At 42.1% G+C, this 19958-nt stretch overlaps 1 protein-coding gene across 7 annotated transcripts in view; it reads right to left on the minus strand.

Moving 5' to 3' along the window:
* Positions 1 to 16296, minus strand: part of ALKBH3 (alkB homolog 3, alpha-ketoglutarate dependent dioxygenase) — a 40405-nt gene extending 24109 nt beyond the window's left edge. The window contains exons 1-8 of one of the 7 annotated variants that reach the window (XM_065944352.1): positions 16127 to 16296; positions 15523 to 15583; positions 14207 to 14352; positions 14005 to 14108; positions 13188 to 13222; positions 9899 to 9946; positions 4100 to 4203; positions 2417 to 2505 (exon numbers count right to left, since the gene is read on the minus strand). In XM_065944352.1, coding sequence (XP_065800424.1) covers positions 2417 to 2505; positions 4100 to 4203; positions 9899 to 9946; positions 13188 to 13222; positions 14005 to 14108; positions 14207 to 14285 — 459 coding nt within the window. In that variant the 5' untranslated portion in view covers positions 14286 to 14352; positions 15523 to 15583; positions 16127 to 16296. The other 6 variants (XM_065944349.1, XM_065944350.1, XM_065944351.1 and 3 more) reach the window with 6 other exon arrangements.
* Positions 16297 to 19958: the final 3662 nt, after the last annotated feature.

Here is a 19958-nt window from a genome sequence, read left to right on the forward strand (position 1 = left end):
TAAAACTCAGCGTCATCTCAATGTTCAGTGAAGACATTCTATCCTTAAAAGACATTTGAGGAAAAGAGTATGAGAAGATACAAGGACCTATTTGGTGGACTTCAAACAGTGTTTTGCAGACACCCAGGTGCCACAGAGATGCCTCTGGGACCACAGGAGAAAGAAGCGGTCAAGCTGGTGGGACTGCCAGTCAGTGAGGGTACTCTTTTATTTTCATACAGTGGATTCATATAACATTTAGCTTGAAAAAAAGACTAAAAGGGACTTCCCCTGGAGGTCCAGTGGTTAAGAATACACCTTCTAGTGTAGGGAACACAGGTTTGATCCCTGGTTGGGGAATAAGATCCCACATGCTGTGGGGCAACTAGCGAGCCCGCAAGCAGCAACTGCTGATCCCATGCGCTGTAGAAGCCACCCACTCATGCTCCCCAATGACAGAAGCCCGCAAGGCGCAACTGGAGAAGCCCCCACGTGCTGCAACTAGAGAAAGCCTGCGTGCCGCAATGAAAACCCAGGGCAGCCAAATAAAAGACTAAAAGATGTTTAAGTACCTATGATTGAACCTCCTCCTATGCTATGGAATACTAAGCTTGAGGTAAAAGCAACTTTAAAATTAAACTAATAACCCCAACATATATATACACATTAGGGAATCTTCCCTTAAAAAATCTGAGAAAGGGACATCTGTTCTGATTTTGTTCCAGATGGTATACAAATTAAATCTATTAGCAATAAATACAAAGTTATGAGCCAGTCAAATTCAAATTAAAGAATTCTAATATGACAATCTTATGATAATAGAATATGTTAATATAGCAAAATTAAATGTAGCATATGAATAACTGATTTTATATAAAAATAAATTCTCTTTATATATTTGCCTAAAAAGAAAAAAAAGACTGAAACCAAAACATCGGATGGAAGTGTTATCCAAAATTTTAATATTCTTCATATTTATCTATAGTTTCTAAATTTTCAATAATAAACATGTATTACTTATGACATAAGAAAAGGGTTGTCATTCAAACAATTCTTTTGAAGAGTTGTCAAAATGTCCCCAAGCATAGTTGGTCAGTCTATCTCAGCAGACCCTACATGTCTTACGTTTAACCTAAAGCAGTGGTTCTCAAGTAAGGTCAGTTTGGAACCCCAACAGATGTTTAGCAGTATCCAGAGTCATTTTTTTAGTTGCCTTGACTGGGTAAGGGGTGCCTCTGGCATCTAGGGGGCAGAAGTCACAGATACTGCTAAACATCCTACAATGCACACGACAACCTAACAACATAGAATTACTGTGCTTGAAATGTCAGTGATACCAAGGTTGAGAAATCCTGTTCTGAAAGATTAGCTAGAGTGAAAGAACTTCTTTCCCACAGGCTATTTAATCCTCAACTTCTCTGCTGTAACTGCTGATAAGAAGACACACTAATTCTGACAGAAACATGGCCAGCAGTTTATGCTGAACTGACCTAGTTCAATTCTCTTCATGTTTCCAAGTCAATTTCAGATATAAAGGGGTTCTCTGTACTTCCCCGGGTTACATTCTAAATGCAGCCTTAGAAACCAGAGCACCCATCTATCTCTTCATGTGAAAAAGTCATGTTCCCTTCAGTCAATATTTGACCTCCAAACATTTTAGTAAAATGCTAGTTTATAATAAGAAATTACTAGGAGTTCTAAATGTGTCACATTTCTCTTTATTCCAATGCCATAAGCAAAAACTCCATTTTCTTCAAAGTCTTTAAAAAAAACAAAACACAAAAACCATATTATTATTTGCCAAAGGCAAGATTCCAGGGACTAAACAGAGAGCTATTTCTTGGATCTTAATTCCATCATCTGGATAAGCTTAATTTGTATATTAGAATCTCTTTATCTTTCATGGACATTTTTAAAAACACAAGACGCAGTAGAGACAAGCCAAAGCAATGATAAGTATGAGAACTGCAGCCACAGAATGAATACTAAGTCAACAAGAAAAGCAACAGATTTTTCTCACAAATGGCAAAAGAGCCTGAGACGTGGAAAGAAACATTCTGACCTCACTGGTCAGTCATAAAGATGTGGAACCACAGCAAATATGTACCAGGAGATACACAAACAGCTATGGCAGAAAAGCTTGGGGAAGCGGGAGATAAGGAAAAGAAATGATTCATTTCTCTGAAATCCTTGCGTCTGGTTCTAGTTTACTCTAGTTTCAGTTTTTTTCCTCATCCTCTGACTTCATCTGTGGATCAAAAGCACATCAATGGTGATATGCACAAGGACTCAGTGTTGGAACTCGGAGGGTTTTTTGAACTAGGAACCACCACGCAGCTCCGCAAGGTCACTTACTGTTATTTTACAGTATTTTACATACTCTACAGTCACAGTACATCATCTATAAAACCACACCAATAACAACATTCCAACATACGTGAGGATTTGGTTCCATAGTGATTCTTGAATAAGTGTAAGGAAGTTCTCCATACCATGCTGTAAGTCTTGGTTGCTGGTAAGTTACATCTAAGAAAGAAAATACAGGGCCTTTGAAAGGGTTCAATGTTATTTTAGGTGTACCTACCGAGGGCCAACACCCTGCCTAGCAATGTATAAGGAGCTATGAGAAATACAAAGGAAGAGGCAGGACGGGCTCCCACCCAAGGTTCCACCTTCATAAAGGGCACGGGACATCAGGAATGGAATGGCGACTGCTAAAAGGATGGCAAGTGAAGGTATATTGGCAGAACCAGTATGGGTGAAGCTATGGGGTGAGAAAGTGTTTAACCTATTTGTGTCAGTGGTGACACAAACAAGAGTGAGGGAGTCACACCGCAGGACAGAAGGATTCACATTAGAGAGGGTCTAAGATGCAGGACACAGAGTCGGAACCCTTGCAGGTAGGAAATTGTGGCATGAACATCCATACAGGAAACAAAACCAACTGTTCACCCATGTGCCACCACTATCTAAGCCCTTTTGATTCCAAATAAAGAAAAAGGTGTTCTGACCCACCACAGCACACAGTTAATTTTAGTCAGAAGTTTTTGATGTCCACTTTATAATTAGAGAAGGAGCTACCCGCAGATCTGCTATTTTTCCCTACAACTGACTTCAACCACTACAACAATAACAATAATAATAAAAGCAGTTAACATTCACTGAAGGCTTACTATGTACCAAGCATTCTGTTAAGTACGTATCAGGCACTGTCTCATTTAATTATCACAACAACCTTGCAAGATAGGTATTATTATTAGCTCTATTTACTTGATCAGAAAAATTAAGAATCAGAAAATTACTTAACTAACTATCATTTGTCTAAAATAAACAATCACTTTGAAAGAGCCAGCAATTGAAGCTAAGTCTGCCACCAAAAAGCCTTCTGTAGAAACTTCTGGGAATCAGAAGGCTGCCCTGAAAGAGCTGACTCTCCTTCTGATGCCTGGTGCAAAAGTGATGCCAGTATACTTTGCCTCTTTCTCCACAGAAATTTTAAAATCACTCAATGTGCCAGGAAAAAAAAAAGATTCTACGCTAGAGCATCGCCGCCGCCCAGTGACCACCTCTGGTACAGCAGGTACTGTTGCTGGTGTAGAACCCGCTCCAAGTTGGGTAATCTTTTTTTTTTTTTCAAGTCAGGTAATCTTGACAAGCTCAGGAGAATAATAAAAATGTTGAAGCTAAAGGACACTTCTAGTGAAACTAGAGTGAGAATAAAAGGATGATAAAAAGAATATATGCCAAACAGAATCAGAAAAAAACAAGTTCTGGAAGCTTCTATGAAGAAAGAGGGACGCTGGCACCATCTGAAGTAACGAACAGTGATCAAACACTAAGGGAGAAAAGCACGTCAACCACAGCTCAGCCAAACCAAACCTCCTTCCTTTCCTGGAAAGCCTACCTTCTGCCATACACTGAGAACCATGTGCTGTTTCTTCTGCGAGGAACACTCTTCTCTGTCCCCTTTGGCGAATTCCTGCCTATCCTTACGGTTCCAGTTAGGCTTTGAAAATCTCTGCGTAAGTCTGGCTGCGATACTAAGAAGCAAGGGTACTGGAAAACAATCTGGAAAGGAGGGCCAAACATCAACAACAGTGATCTCAAGATATCCACTTACCATCTCTGATGCCGGTCCTCTGTTTCCAGGGAACATCCCGACAAAGCTGTTCAAACACCAAGTCGGCCTCTTTCAAGTCAATAAAGCCAGGACATAAACACACCCTGGATACAGAAAGAACAGTTACTAACTAAAGAACACAGAAGATGGGGTAGACACCAACCATTAGCGGAGTAAATTAATCTGGACGATGCTTCCTTTGGTGGGGTAGATGAAATCAACTTGCCACACCTACAGAGGGTGGTTATCACCCAGATCATGATGCTCCAGATGAAAAATCAACCTCTGCCAAGTTAAGACAGGCAATAAACCAGGCAATGAAGTATAAGGAGGTACATGATGGCTTTCACAGACATGGTTCAAACACTACCCCAGCACTGCTGGGCTGTGAAAACTTGGACAAGTTACTTAACCTCTCTGAACCTTGGCTTTTCTCATCTGTAACAAAGGTGATCTCGACCTGATAGCATCTGTGAAAAGTAGAATAATAAAATGCTTGGCCCTGTGTTACTTTAACAATTGATAGTCTTCCAAGACCATGCCAGTCGTAGGGAAATCAATCATTTACAACTGCAACAAACTAAAGATATTCAAATGAGGATTTTTTTCTCTCACTGAACACACACTTATTTCAACAATGCCAAGTCAGCTCAGAATTGTTTTGGATATCTCTTCTCTCTCTCTTTAACTGAGGTATAACTGAGGTATAGTCTAATATACTATAGAATTCAACTTAGGGTAACGTCTTCAAGGTTTTTTTTCATGTTGTAGCACATTATCAAAACAACATTTCCTTTTATGGTGGAATAAAATATTTCACTATATAGATATAACACCTTTTGTTTGTCCATTCACCAACTGGTGGAGATTTGAGTTGTTTCTACTTTTGTCTATTTTGAATGTTGCTATGAACCTTCACACACAAGTTTTTGTGTGGATGTATGTTTTCATTTCTCTTGAATAAGATATCTAAGCGTGAAACTGCTGGGTCATATGATAAAGGTATACGAAACCACCGAACTTTTTTCTAAGTGGATTGTACTATTTTATATTCCACCAGGAATACAGGAAGGCTCTAGTTTTTCCACATTCTTTCTTATAACAACACTTACTACTGTCTTTTTGATTGTGGAAATTCTAGTGAATATAAAGTGGTATATCATTGTGGTTTTGATTTCAATGTCCCTAATGCACTATTTCATTTTAACAATGCATTTGGATTTCTGGATAACTTTCTCAAGAAATGTTCTGAAAGACATGGAACATGCTCTTCAACAGCCTTGCTGGTAATGTATTTTCCCTCTCTGAAGGTACGTTTGATTTTTTTTTAACAGTTTAACAAGGAGTTTATTAATTGTAACCAGCTGTACAGTTTACAATGTCTGATCTGAATCATTATTTTTTTCCAGTTTCACTAAGACATAGTGGACACACAGCACTATACACGTTTTCAGCGTAAGGCACAATAATCTGGCTCACACACACACACTGTGAGCTGATATCTCGAAAGAGCCGAAGCTCACCTGAGGCCACACCAGGTTAACAGTGACATGTGACAAAAGAACGCAACTGGCTTTCTTGTGTGACGATTAAACTTGCTCTAAAAGGGAAGCTCTGAAAACGGAACTTCTGAAAAGGGTTGTAACAATGGCAGTGCCACTGGACTACTAGAAACTTCCAAATCCAAAAGCAGCTCTTTCCAGGCAATTCACTTAGATATATAAATTCTGATTTATTTAAATGTCTCATTGATTTACAGTAACATGCACTAAGGTGATGCTTTCAAAATGAAACAATGACTACTGTCTAACATATTCTAAATCACATATGCTTTAATGTTACTGAAATCTACCTTTATATAGCAATACAATATAACAACATATATTATATATAATAATGCATGATCAACATAATAATACATGCAATAATAAACAATCCCCTTCATGGATCATAGTCTTGTCATGGTGAGGGGCTTGTGTAACTCAATGAAGCAATAAAGCCATGCTGCACAGGGCCACCCAAGACAGATGGGACACAGTGAAGGGTTGTGACGAAACACGGTACACTGGAGAAGGAAACAGCAATCCACCCCAGTGTTCTTGCTGCAAGAACCCAATAAACAGTATGAAAAGACAAAAAGATACGACACTGGAAGATGAGCCCCCTCCCCCCAGCCAGGTCTGAAGGTATCCAATATGCTACTGGAGAAAAGCAGAGGGCAATTACTAATAGCTCCAGAAAGAATGAAGTGATTGGGCAAAAGCAGAAATGTCACTCAGTTACGGATGTGCCTGGTGGGGAAAGTAAAGTCCAACGCTGTAAAGAATGGTATTTCATAGGAACTTGGAATGTTAGATCTATGAATCAAGGTAAACTGGACATGGTCAAGCTGGAGATGGTAAGACTGAACACTGACATCTTACGGATCAGTGAACTAAAATGAATTAAATTCATGAACAGGTGAATTTAGTTCAGATAACCATTAATTACATCTACTACTGAGGACAAGAATCCTTTAGAAGTGGACTAGCCCTCACAGTCAACAGAAGAGTCCAAAATGCAGTGCAACCTCAAAAATGACAGAATGATCTTGGTTCATTTCCAAGGCAAACCATTCAACAATTCAGTAATCCAAGTCTATGCCCCAACAACTGATGCCGAAGAAGCTGAAGTTGACTGGTTCTACGAAGACCTACAACACGTTCTAGAACACACAAAAAAACAGATGTTCTTTTCATCATAAGGGATTGAAATGCAAATGTAGAAAGTCAAGAAATACCCAAAAGTGGAAGTGAAAGTCACTCAGTTGTGTCCAACTTTTTGTGACCCTGTGGACTATACAGTCCATGGAATCCTCCAGGCCAGAATACTGAAGTGAGCAGTCTTTCCGTTCTCCAGGGGATCTTCCCAACCCAGGGATCAAACCCAGGTCTCCCACATTGCAGGCAGATTCTTTATCAGCTGAGCCACCAGGGAAGCCCAAGAATACTGGAGTGGGTAGTCTATCCCTTCTCCAGCAGATCTTCCCAACCCAGGAATCAAACCAGGGTCTCCTGCATTGCAGGCGGATTCTTTACCAGCTGAGCTACCAGGGAAGCCCACAAAAAATACCCAAAATAACAGGCAAGTTTGGCCTTAAGAGTACAAAATAAAGCAGGGCAAACACTAATAGTTTTGTCAAGAGAACATGCTGGTCATAGCAAACACCCTTTTCTAACAACCCAAAAGATGACTTTACATATAGATCTCACCAGATGGTCAAAATTGAAATCAGATTATGTTCTTTACAGCTCAAGATGGAGAAACTCTATACAGTTAGCAAAAACAAGACCTGGAGCTGACTGTGGCTCAGATCATGAGCTCTGTATTGCAAAATTCAGGCTTAAATTGAAGAAAGTAATGAAAACCAGTAGACCATTCAGGTATGACCTAAGTCAAAACCCTTATGATTGACAAATAGATTCAAGGCATTAGATCTGGTAGACAGAGTGCTTGCAGAGCTACAGATACTATATAGGAGGTGGTGACCAAAATCATTCCAAAGAAAAAGAAATGCAAGGAGGCTGTCGTTGTCTGAGGAGGTTTTACAAAGAGCTGAGCAAAGAAGAGAAGTGAAAGGCAAAGGAGAAAGGGGAAGACACACCCAACTGAATGCAGAGTTCCAGAGAATAGCAAGGAGAGATAAGAAGGCCTTCTTCAATGAACAAGGCAAAGAAATAGAGGAAAACAATAGAATGGCAAAGACTAGAGATCTCTTCAAGAAAATTGGAGATACCAAGCGAACATTTCACACAAGGATGGGCACAGGAAAAGGACAGAAACAGGAAGGATCTAACAGAAGCAGCAGAGATTAACAAGAGGTGGCAAGAACACACAGAACTATACAAAATGGTCTTAATGACTGGGATAACCTTGATGGTGTGGTCATTCACCTAGAGCCAGACATCCTGGAATGTGAAGGCAAGTGGGCCTTAGGAAGCATTAGTGCAAACAAAGCTAGTGGAGGTGATGGAATTCCAGCTGAGCCACTTAAAATCCTAAAAGATGATGCTGTTAAAGTGCTGCACTCAATATGTCTGAAAATTTGGAAAACTCAAGACTGGACTGGAAAAGGTCAGTTTTCATTCCAATCCCAAAGAAGGGCAATGTCAAAGAATGTTCAAACTATCATACAACTGCACTCATTTCACATGATAACAACATTATATTCAAAATCTTTCAAGTAGGCTTCAGCAATATATGAACTGAGAACGTCCAGATGTACAAGCTGGGTCTCGAAGATGCAGAGGAACCAGAGATCAAACTGCCAACATTCGCTGGATCATGGAGAAAGCAAGGGAATTCGAGAAAAATATCTACCTCTGCTTCATTGACTATGCTAAAACCTGTGACTCTGTGGATCACAATGAACTGTGGAAAATTCTTCAAGAGACGGGAGTACCAGACCACCTTACCTGTCTCCTGAGAAGGCTGTATGTGGGTCAAGAAGCAACAGTTAGAACCAGACATGGAACAATGAACTGGTTCGAAATTGGGAAAGGAGTACATCAAGGTTCTATATTGTCACCCTATTTATTTAACTTATATGCAGGGTACATCAGGTGAAATGTTGGGCTGGATGAAGCTCAAGCTGGAATCAAGATTGCCAGGAGAAATATCAACAACCTCAGATATGCAGATGATACCACTCTACTGGCAGAAAGTGAAGAGGAATTGAAAAGCCTCTTGATGAAGGTAAAAGAGGAGACTGAAAAAGTTGACTTGAAACTCAACATTTAAAAAACTAAGATTATGGCATCTGGTCTCATCACTTCATGGCAAATAGAAGGGGAAAAAGCAGAAGCAGTGACAGCTTTTTTTTCTTGGGCTCCACAATCACTGCAGATGGTGACTGTAGCCATGAAATTAAGACGCTAACTCCTTGGAGGAAAGCTATGACAGACCTAGACAGCGTATCAGAAAGCAGGACCATCACTTTGCTGACAAAGGTCCACACAGTCAAAGCTGTGATTTTCCCAGTGCTCATTACAGATGTGAGAGCTGGACCACAAAGAGGGCTGAGCACCAAAGAACTGATGCTTTCAAACTGTGATGCTGGAGAAGACTCTTGAGAGTCCCCTGGACTGAAAGGAGATCAAACCAGTCAATCCTAAAGGAAATAAATCCTGAATATTCATTGGGAGGACTGATGCTGAAGTTGAAGCTCTAATACTTTGGCCACATGATGTGAAGTGCTGACTTGTTGGGAAAGACCCTGATGCTGGGAAAGACTTGAAGGCAAAAGGAGAAGCGGGTGGCAGAGGATGAGATGGTTAGATAGTATCACTAGTTCAACAGACATGAATTTGAGCAAACTCCGGGAAACAGCAGAGGACAAAGGAGCCTGGCATGCTACAGTCCATGGGTTCCAAAGAGTTGGACATGACTTAGCGACTGAACAACTACAACAATCTAACAATAATACATCACTCACAGCACAGAAGTTGAGAGTAGACTCAACTTTAATATTAAACTACTGTGTAGCACTAGGACAAAGTACTGAATCTCCCTGGACCTCATTTCCTCACATGAAAAACTGGAGAAGTAATAGTTAATACTATACCTGACAGAGAGGTTATGAAAATGTTTTGAAGCTAGTATAAAAGGAGATATTACCACATATTTGCTCTCCAGGAATTTAAGGGCATATATTACCGACTTTAATCAAGGTAAACATCTTACAAGGAAAACATTCTAAATATTTCAAAAGACTTTGAGTAAGTGATAATTATAATCCCGTTCCAGTGAGAACTCACTTACCTAGATACGCCTCTGGGCGACACGCTGATTTCATACACACCCTCTTTACTAAAGAAACCAAGGAAACAAAGACTTATTAGTACCAAGTTAAACAATATACTGCATGTAGGGGAAGGAAGAGTTGTCCTTCAGAGTGCACAAAGTCCCAGCTCACCAAAACCACTTCCCGATGAGGGTACACGATGAGGGAAGTATAGCCCCACCTTCTTCTATCACTGAGATAAGGGGTAAGATGGTGGTAACCATTAATGGCCCTAGGTAGAGAATCCTGACAAAATCAGGCCATGAAGGCAAAGGCCAGGATAAAGTAAATTCTTGTCCTATACCTTCATATTTCACCCATAATTCAGGTTGATGTGGTATGGGAATCTATCACACAAAAAGGGGTGCCTTGGAGCCTGGAACAGAGATACACGGAACAGAAGTTGAAGGTGCCCATGATAGAGCTCCACCTCCTGACAGTTCCCACAGACTCAGCATCCTCCAGGGTAGTTACTGCTTGGAATCTCCTGAATACACCACCACGTGTTTGATCCCACGCTCTTCTACATGCTGGTATGCGTCCCCACTATCTAGCATCCCAATCCAACTCACCCCCAGCTTTGGTCCAGTGGAAAATTCTAATTCATCCTTCAAAAATCTCAGCTCAGAGAAATGCAAATCAAAACCACAATGAGGTACCATTACACGCCAGTCAGGATGGCTGCTATCCAAAAGTCTACAAGCAATAAATGCTGGAGAGGGTGTGGAGAAAAGGGAACCCTCTTACACTGTTGGTGGGAATGCAAACTAGTACAGCCACTATGGAAAACAGTGTGGAGATTTCTTAAAAAACTGGAAATAGAACTGCCATATGACCCAGCAATACCACTTCTGGGCATACACACTGAGGAATCCAGATCTGAAAGAGACACGTGCACCCCAATGTTCATCGCAGCACTGTTTATAATAGCCAGGACATGGAAGCAACCTAGATGCCCATCAGCAGATGAATGGATAAGGAAGCTGTGGTACATATACACCATGGAATATTACTCAGCCGTTAAAAAGAATTCATTTGAATCAGTTCTAATGAGATGGATGAAACTGGAGCCCATTATACAGAGTGAAGTAAGTCAGAAAGATAAAGAACATTACAGTATACTAACACATATATACGGAATTTAGATAGATGGTGGCGATAACCCTATATGCAAAACAGAAAAAGAGACACAGAAATACAGAACAGACTTTTGAACTCTGGGGGAGAACGTGAGGGTGGGATGTTTTGAAAGAACAGCATGTATATTATCTATGGTGAAACGGACCACCAGCCCAGGTGGGATACATGAGTCAGGTGCTCGGGCCTGGTGCACTGGGAGGACCCTGAGGAGTCGGGTGGGGAGGGAGGTGGGAGGGGGGATCGGGATGGGGAATACATGTAACTATATGGCTGATTCATGTCAATGTGTGACAAAACCCACTGAAATGTTGTAAAGTGATTGGCCTCCAACTAATAAAATAATATTAAAAAAAAAAAAAAAAAAAAAAAAAAAAAAAAAAAATCTCAGCTCAGTATCACTTTGTCTAAGCCTTTCCTGGCCTGTAATCCAGTCAAATAATGCTACATATCTCATCCTCTGTGACCACTACACCTCACCTACAAGTATACTATTCGAAGATAGTCAGGATCACAAATTGTCGGACTATATGTCTATTTCATTTACTACACTATGAGCTGCTGAAGGGCTGGAATGGGTGACTTTTCTGTCTCCCAGTGCCTAGCACACAATTGATGAACAGTAAAAAGTTTACTGAACTTAATCAAATGTACAAAAGTACAAAACTGTTACAGAAGGGCACGTCACGGTAAGAAACGTGATCCAGACTGGATAGGTGTTTCTGTCCAGATAGCTGTGTCGGCCGCTTCTCAGAGGTAAGTATTGGAGAATAATATAAAGGGACAGTATTTACGTCATCCTTTTCTGTGACTCAGCTGTTCATAACCTCTGAGCTGGGGGATGTGCAAGCCACTCGGAGACAAAATGTAGGCAGAGTTATTATCATAAACGAATAGCATATTTCAAAATATTAGTTGGCTATAAAGTTTCCTAGACTGCTAGTATTTCAGTGCTATATTTTGGGTGATATTTAGAAAATGGTTCACTCCAAATGTGAGGGGTATTTCTGGCTATTAAAAAAATCTAGCATGGCTAATTTTACATAAACAGAATTAACAAACCCTATGGTCAAGTAGGAACGAGTACCATCATTTTTTGTCTCTGCCTTGGAAGTTCACAATTGTCCCTTTTTTCAATCTGAATGTCCCATCTGTAGCTTGTAATAGGTTTCTTGGCTTTGCTTCTTCTCTTTACCATCGATGGAGGCAGTATCACATTTGTATTTGCAAAACAAAGACTGTTAGAGGTACCAGACTGGGTCTTCAGTGATTATATAGTCCAACCCATTAATATTACAGGGAAGGAAACAAAAGTCCAGAGAGACAGCAATAACTTACCTAAGGACTAGTTACATAGCTGACTAGTGGCCAAGCCACAACTACACACCCTCTCTGAAAACATGATGACACTTGTGTTAGTTTCAAACTTTTCTAAGATATACAACTTGACCTGCAAGCAGCCAAACAGCCAAACAGCTTAATACTTGCTCATGAACAATAGCACACATATATAATGCTAATTTGCTTAAATAAATAAAAGCATGCTTTCTACAGATAATTTATCTGCATTAGATAAAAATTGAGAAGCAGGACAAGAGAAATCAAAGCATCTTTCATCATTTTGAAAAAGAATATTTTTAGACACAGATCAATATAAATGTTTATTATCATTTAATTGCTCTGGAACAATTCTGTGGTTTTAATAAATGAACTGTAAGAGCTTCTAGATTTCTAGCAGTTTTCATAGCATTGCTAGTAAATTGATACTAAAAGGTTTTTTGAGGAACCATGTTTCAATAACTCAGGAAAAAAAATTCCTCTGTGTCTTTACCTAAGGGATAGTTTAGCTGCTATCTGCATATATGTTAGTCAAACAGGGTCAAGAAATCTACACCAGTCAGAGTTTAAGGAACAGCTATCCGGTTGCATTTTCCACACCATCAGCAAATTCAGAAAGGCTTCTCAAAAGACCAGGTTTAAAGATATCTGAGACAGGGATATCCCAGCTTCAAATTTAAGACACTAATTGGCCATTATCTTTTCCAGATGGAAAAACCAGGCAGAGGGAAAGATCCGGGGCTCTCCATTTCACTGTGGGCAACAGCTCCAGGGGTGCAGCAGTGTACTTACTCGATCACTCGTGGCTCTGGAACTCTGCGTACCACCTGCAGAGAAACAGTCAGATGTTATTTCTGAATGATTCCTAATCCCCAGGGAGGCTTCCTTGCAGAATTACGGCATCCTCTCATTTCTAGTTAAGGCAGGTTTAAAGCTATCCCTGTTTTATTCTAAGCTCTTAGTATCCCACCAGAAAGTTCTGGTTCTACTCTTCTTAGAACTACTCCAGAGTGACTAGTAGGCAGTAAAGGATGACAAAATTAGAATGTTTTCCTAGCAGTAAGCAGCTCTGGAAAAAACATTCTTTCCAAGGGATTTTTAAAAACAGAAGACATATTAGGAAATAAGAGGTTTTAATCATTATTTATGCAATCATTACTACAGCAAGATACCTGATATTTAGCTCTTTTCCCCCATGTTATTAAAAATGGCAACTCTTTCCTGTTTCTTACATTTTTCCTAGCGGGATTAAGCATTGCAGTAGCTAGAATTTCAATCCAATTCCAGAGATATTTGATATACTAGCATGTTTAGGACTGTTAGACTTAAATAACTAATGCAAACTCTAGTCATGGTATAACCTCTAGTCACAGTACATCTCCTTGGCAAAAAGAAAAGGGGAATTATACATGCCTATAAATTGGGAGAAGACTACAAAGAATCCTCAGACATACTAAGAAACTGATACTCCACATTTCATTATTACTATAGGCCTTTCAGTTCTCTATTAGTGAGTTTATTCAATCACTATTTATTTGAGTGTCTACTATGTGACTGTTGCTTTTATAAATAAATCTTTGTTACTGTTGAAGAAGAAACAAGAATTTACCTCCTGGGGTTCTTTGAACACAAACTGTCTGTCAGACAGATGCTGCTCCTTGTTCATCCAGGTTTTACCAGGTCTCTGTTGGAGATGGTTCTCAGCAGTGGGAGCTGAAGAAAGATAAGATTCAAACCTTAACATCACTTAAAAGAGAACGATACTGGTCCACACACATACACAAAAACAGGAGATCCCCACAGGTCCTTGCCTGGCTGAGCAGCGGCCTGGCTCTTAGCAGGACCAGCCCAGGCTCCCTGCACTCGGGCTCGCCGTCTTTTGTCTTCCATGCTGATCAAGACTTCTACTCTTAGCTTTCAGAAAAGTTCATTCCTGATTCAAACTATGCAATGGTATCTGTTTAAAGAAAAAAAAAAAGCTTTAAGTTGGGGTTGTGAAAGCTTTGACTACCAAGGGATAATTATAAGCCTTTTAAGTAGATGAGATGACTCAATAGCAATCAGTGCGTCTACATGAAATCAACTCTGAGATCACAACATCTCAATCAGGAGCCTACTAATTTACTTGGGGATGCTGCTTTTAATGTTGTATCTTTTGCAATGTTTATCTTTTAATGATTTAGCTTATCATAGTACTTTCACTTCATTCACAAGAAAGTAGATACTAAGAAATTCTAAAACCAGGACCTACCATAAACCACATTACTCTTATTAGACCCCCAAGAGGACAACACAATGAAACTGTAATATGCCACCTACATGAAGATTCAGAAATAGGCTAAAACTCAGTTTCCCAGGGCATTTCCATACTCCACCATCACAGGCTGCATCAAACTTCTCTTGAAGCTTGTTAAAAACACCTATGACCTGTCTCAGAAGATTTGATGTTGGATGGATACAGGTGTCTGTCATTGAAACAAGCATTGTAGGTGATGATGATAAACTGATACGTAAGGGCCACAAGGTTAAGTGGTTCACCCAGTGTCACTCAGGAAATCAACAGGTAATTAACGTTCAAATTTGACCACGTTCCAGTCTTCAGTTAAGTAAAAAATCCACACAATAATGACCAGTAATATTAATTTGACATTTTTGCCAATAAAAGTCTGCTGCTGCTAAGTCGGTTCAGTCGTATTCGACTCTGTGCGACCCCAGAGACGGCAGCCCACCAGGCTCCGCAGTCTCTGGGATTCTGCAGGCAAGAATAAAAGTCTAGCCCACATCAAATACAGAGCATACACATTCGCAAAACAAAACAAAACCCAACAAAACGGGAAAGTTGGGGCACGTATGGACCTATAGTCCATTCTTTCATAGGTCCAAGACAACTTCACTCAAAAGTTCTCAAAGGTTAACAGGCTCTTTTTAATAAATAGCTTGTTTAGCCTACAAATTCCCAGCCCCACCCCCAGACTTTCTGATTCAGTAGAACTAAGCTGGTCCTGGGAATCTGTATGTTTAACAAATTCCCCCAAGTGACAAGCATGTAAGTTTTCTTATTTAATAAGTGGAAGAGAACAGAGGCTGCCATCTGCTCACAGAGTTAACGGCAGAACCAAATACCTACTCTCCAGTCCCATATGATTTGTAGAGGAAGCTCTCGTATGATATTTTCTCTCAGTTGAGGCCTTAAAACCGTAACGCGACAACCAGCTATCATTCTTGCTGTGTTCACAGGGGAGCGATGTGCTGTTACGTGCGCCGCACGGCTGCTGAAAATACAGACTCCAGAACCCTATCCCAGGAGTCCCGCAAACTATTAACTAACCCCTACCCCCTACGCCGAGATTCTTTACCCGAATTAAGCACGAGAACCCGGCTTCCAGGGCCAAGAGCGAGCGCTCCGGCGGCAGCCAAAGAACTCGCTTTGAATCCAAACCTGACCCTTCCCAGCGGCGTGGCCTGAGGCAAACGCCTTCCCCTTCCCGAGTCAGTTTCCTCCTCTGTCAACAGAGGAGCCAATACCTCTCTCACGGTCCGAGTGAGAATTAAGCAATGCTCGAAGGTGAAAGAGTCTGGTCCTCTCAGTAAGGCTTAAGCAACTTTATTTTAGACCCCGCCCCCCCCCCCCTTTTTTTCTGGGAGGCTCTGAATGAAGTCCCCGGGGGTCGCCGGGGAAGGGACCTCAGGACGGTCCCCACAACTCGCAAGGACAGGCCGGGAGGCCGCACCTGCCAGCGGAGCCGGGCGCACAGGTTTTAAAGCCGCTCTTCCTAAAGCAAACCCCGCGCTGCCCCGGGTCTGCTCTGCCGCCGGCGGCCTGTGGGAGTCTCAGGACCCCGGCCCCGATTCCAGCACTTCCCAACCACAGGCCCACGGCGGCAGGCAAGTCCTTTGACGTCACGCGCCGCCGCCACCGCCTCTTCCGGCGCCACAGCCCGGGACTCCGGGCGGCTCGGAGTCCCTCGAGCCGAAAGGGCCGGGTCTCTGAAGGTGAAGATGGCAGCGCCGGGGCTCGAGGGGAGCACAAGAGATTAAGGGTGCGATGGAGCCCCGTTAAGGGTGGGCTACGGCGATGGTGGGGATGAAGACGTTTCCTCGGCCGAAGTCCCACACCCCTAACCAAAGACGAGAGACATCCAAGCTCTCGCTTCTTTGGTCCGTGCGGGAAGAGCTACCGAGCCCCAGCGGAAGTGCAAAGGCGTTGGGGAACCTGGTCACGAAGCGCTGAGCAACATGGTTTGACTTTTATCCTGAGCTCCAGTGAGCGTCTGACATGCGCCTCGTTTGTTTTCCCTGCAGCCGGTGCAGATTTCGATCCTAGCACTGAGAATAGGACCACGCCCTATTCGTCGTGGATCTCTAGTGCTAACAAAGTTTGCTTAACAGAAAAGATCTGAGTTTCAGGATACCCTTTTACTTGGTGTATAATCTAGGTCGGGTACCCTGCTTTTTTAATGAAATGGGCATAGCTTTTCTGTCGGGAGGATTAAATGAGATAGTGTATTTACAGAATTTAGCACGATGCCTGGAACACAATAGAAACTTAATAAATGTTAGGTGTCTTCAATCTGAGTTCTTGAGAAACATCTTTAAGTGGCCGTGTTAAATCGTGTACCTTACAGTGTGAAAATAGCAGAAGTAATGCTAAATTAACTACACCTTGTGCAAATTATACTGTGGAAGGATTTAAAAGAAACTTTGTGTTACATAGTGCTTAACCTGCAGGAATAGTATACCCCATCAACAACCCTACACTTGCTACTGTCAAATCTAATTTCACAGCATCCTTTACTCTTTGTTACACTTTGTGACATTGAAGGGGAAAGGATTTATCCTTGAACTGAGAGGAGAGAAAAGTGGTAAGGCCAGACTACAATTGTTATCTTTCCACCCTTCCCACAAACTAAGTCTCAGGTGGCTTAGTTTACCCATAAGAGACATGAGAGATGTGGGTTCAGACTCTGGGTCAGGAAGATCCCCTGGAGAAGGAAATGGCAAACCACTCCAGTTATCTTGCTTGGAGAATCACAGAGAGGAGCCTGGTGTGCTATAGTCCATAGGGTCGGAAAGAATCAGACACAACTGAAGTGACTTAGCACTGTCAACAAACAACTTGTCAGTGTCTCCTGGCTCAAGAACCTTGTCTCTATCTTCCCAAGAATGCCATTTCTTTCTTTTCAATGATTATGGTTTTAGAATGGAAAGAAGTCCTGGACTGTCCTCCAAGTAAAATTTTCTTAAAAATCACTCCATGGTCTGCTTGCACCCAAAATAACCTTTAACAGATTTAATAGAATCACTTGTATTTTTATCAAGTGCCCAAGGTAATTCTGATGCACAGAATGTTTGAAAACCTTTGGGATGCATGTAGGGTGACAAGTACGTTTCAGGTTTTCTGGGACTGAGGGGTGCCCCTAGGAGGCAGGCCTTTAAGTGCCAAAGGTGGGCAAAGAGCCCTGGGCAAACAGATGGTAGGTCACCCTAGATAGAAGTGAGTATATAGCTTTCAAAAGATGTTTTTAATGGCTGTTGGCATCCTGGGTTTCCTCATTTCTATTTGTAGTATTTGTGTTTTTGTTTTCATGGGTGGTAGTGGAGACCATGGGAGAGACAATAAAGGTAGGGGTGCATTGCCAGTCACCAGTGTGTAGACTCTCAGCCCCAACCCCATCCTTTTCTGCCTTGCTTGCAATACTGGAACGTTTCTCTCTTGCCATTTGGCCCGGTGTTAAGGTTCATCTTGGTAGCTCAGACAGTAAAGCGTCTGCCTGCAATGCGGGAGACCCAGGTTTGATCCTTGGGTTGGGAAGATCCCCTGGAGAAGGAAATGGCAACCCACTCCAGTACTCTTGCCTGGAAAATCCCATGGATGGAGGAGCCTTGTAGGCTACAGTCCATGGGGTCGCAAAGAGTCGGACACGACTGAGCGACTTCACTTCAATTCACTTCACGTAAGGTTCATCAGTAGAGGATGCTGGAGGAACATTACAATGAGAAGGAGCTCTTTGCCCTGATTCCAGGGTGCTCCTCTTAGCTAGCTCTACAGTACATGGTAGCCTGATATGATTGGCACCTCTCTGCACTGAATTATTTGAATTTATAGCCTTCTTAACAACTCTTGTGAAGTCGACATGATCTTCAACTGGAAGAAATGGGATCCCAAAACTTGAAATAGGGAACATCTGCTTGGACCCAGGTGAAACTGACCATGTTGAACTCCCAGGTCACCCTGAGTCTCCCTTCGCAATGGCAGCAGTTTGCCCTCCTATGTCTGAGGAGCCTGGTCATCCTCTGCTTAAAAGCCCCATAAAACTCTCACCTGGAGCAGACGACGTGAAAAGGCCTGTGCTTCCTGATGGGTTGGGAGTGCTTCCGTATTTCTGCCTGCCTTTGTGTTCTGCCTGGATCTCGAGGTAGGTAGTGGCTATATATTAGCGTTTTCCTTTACCCCTTGTAAGTGAAAAAAGTGAAAGTGAAGTCACTCAGTTGTGTCCAACTATTTGCGACCCCATGGACTGTAACCTACTAGGCTCCTCCATCCATGGGATTTTCCAAGCAAGAGTACTGGAGTGGGTTGCCATTTCCTTCTCCAGAGGATCTTCCCAACCCAGGGATCAAACCCGGGTCTCCCGCATTGTAAGCGGACGCTTTACCATCTGAGCCAGCAGGAAAGGCTTACCCCTCGACAGGTAATACCCAATTTCCCTCTTCGAATCACTATATGATTGCTGCCTCCTCTGAGTCCTGACCGTTACGGTGTGCTTGTGATAGCAGGGGTGGGAGCAATAGCTAGCAAGTGACTGGCTCCATGGTGGGCCTTCCACTGTAAGGGTAGGCCTTAAAACGCCTCTGATTTGGTCATCCCTGACACTTTACTCTTGCACTACCCTTCTTGGGTCTCTTCACCTGAGACCCCCCTTCTGAATCCCCAGTAGGTTTTTGCAGAATCCATTGGCTTGCCTGTACTCCAAAACTGGCATTTCTCAGCTTGTGGTTAGATGACCGTCTGCTTTGGAGTCAGTAGGGGATGCTTATAAATATGAAGATCCCGGGTGCCCCACAATAAGATCCAGAGTTCGTGGGTCTGGGGCAGGGCCCAACAATTTGCATTTTTAACAGTGCCTTCTCTCATTTTGTAAGAAGTTTCAAAAGTTCTCTTTATCCTTTGCTGCTGCCAGCTCTCTTCAAGTGATTAGTTTTCTGCCCAACATTTATCTTAGCCCTAGGATGGAAAAAATAGGTCCTTTAAACACTGGTAGCTCTTAGAAATCATTCTGGGTAATCTGCACACCACAGCTTATTTTCAGTTGCTAATTGTTACCCCAGACTCTTGCCAAACATTTAGTCCTGTGCTGCCTATAGAGTACCTGCTGCTGAATTCTGTGAAAATCCAATCCAAGGCAAATTATGGCCAACACGCTAATAGCTCTCAGTGAAGTTGTCGTAAAGATATTCCCGGCTCCTGTCTCAGCTGCCAGAGGCTCAGCATTTCCCGACTGGAGACCGGAGGGTGTGTGCATGGATGTTTTCAAGTCTCTGCCAACTTTACACCATGATAAG

Source organism: Muntiacus reevesi, chromosome 9 (genome assembly GCF_963930625.1).
Source record: "Muntiacus reevesi chromosome 9, mMunRee1.1, whole genome shotgun sequence".
NCBI classification, from domain to species: Eukaryota; Metazoa; Chordata; class Mammalia; order Artiodactyla; family Cervidae; genus Muntiacus; species Muntiacus reevesi.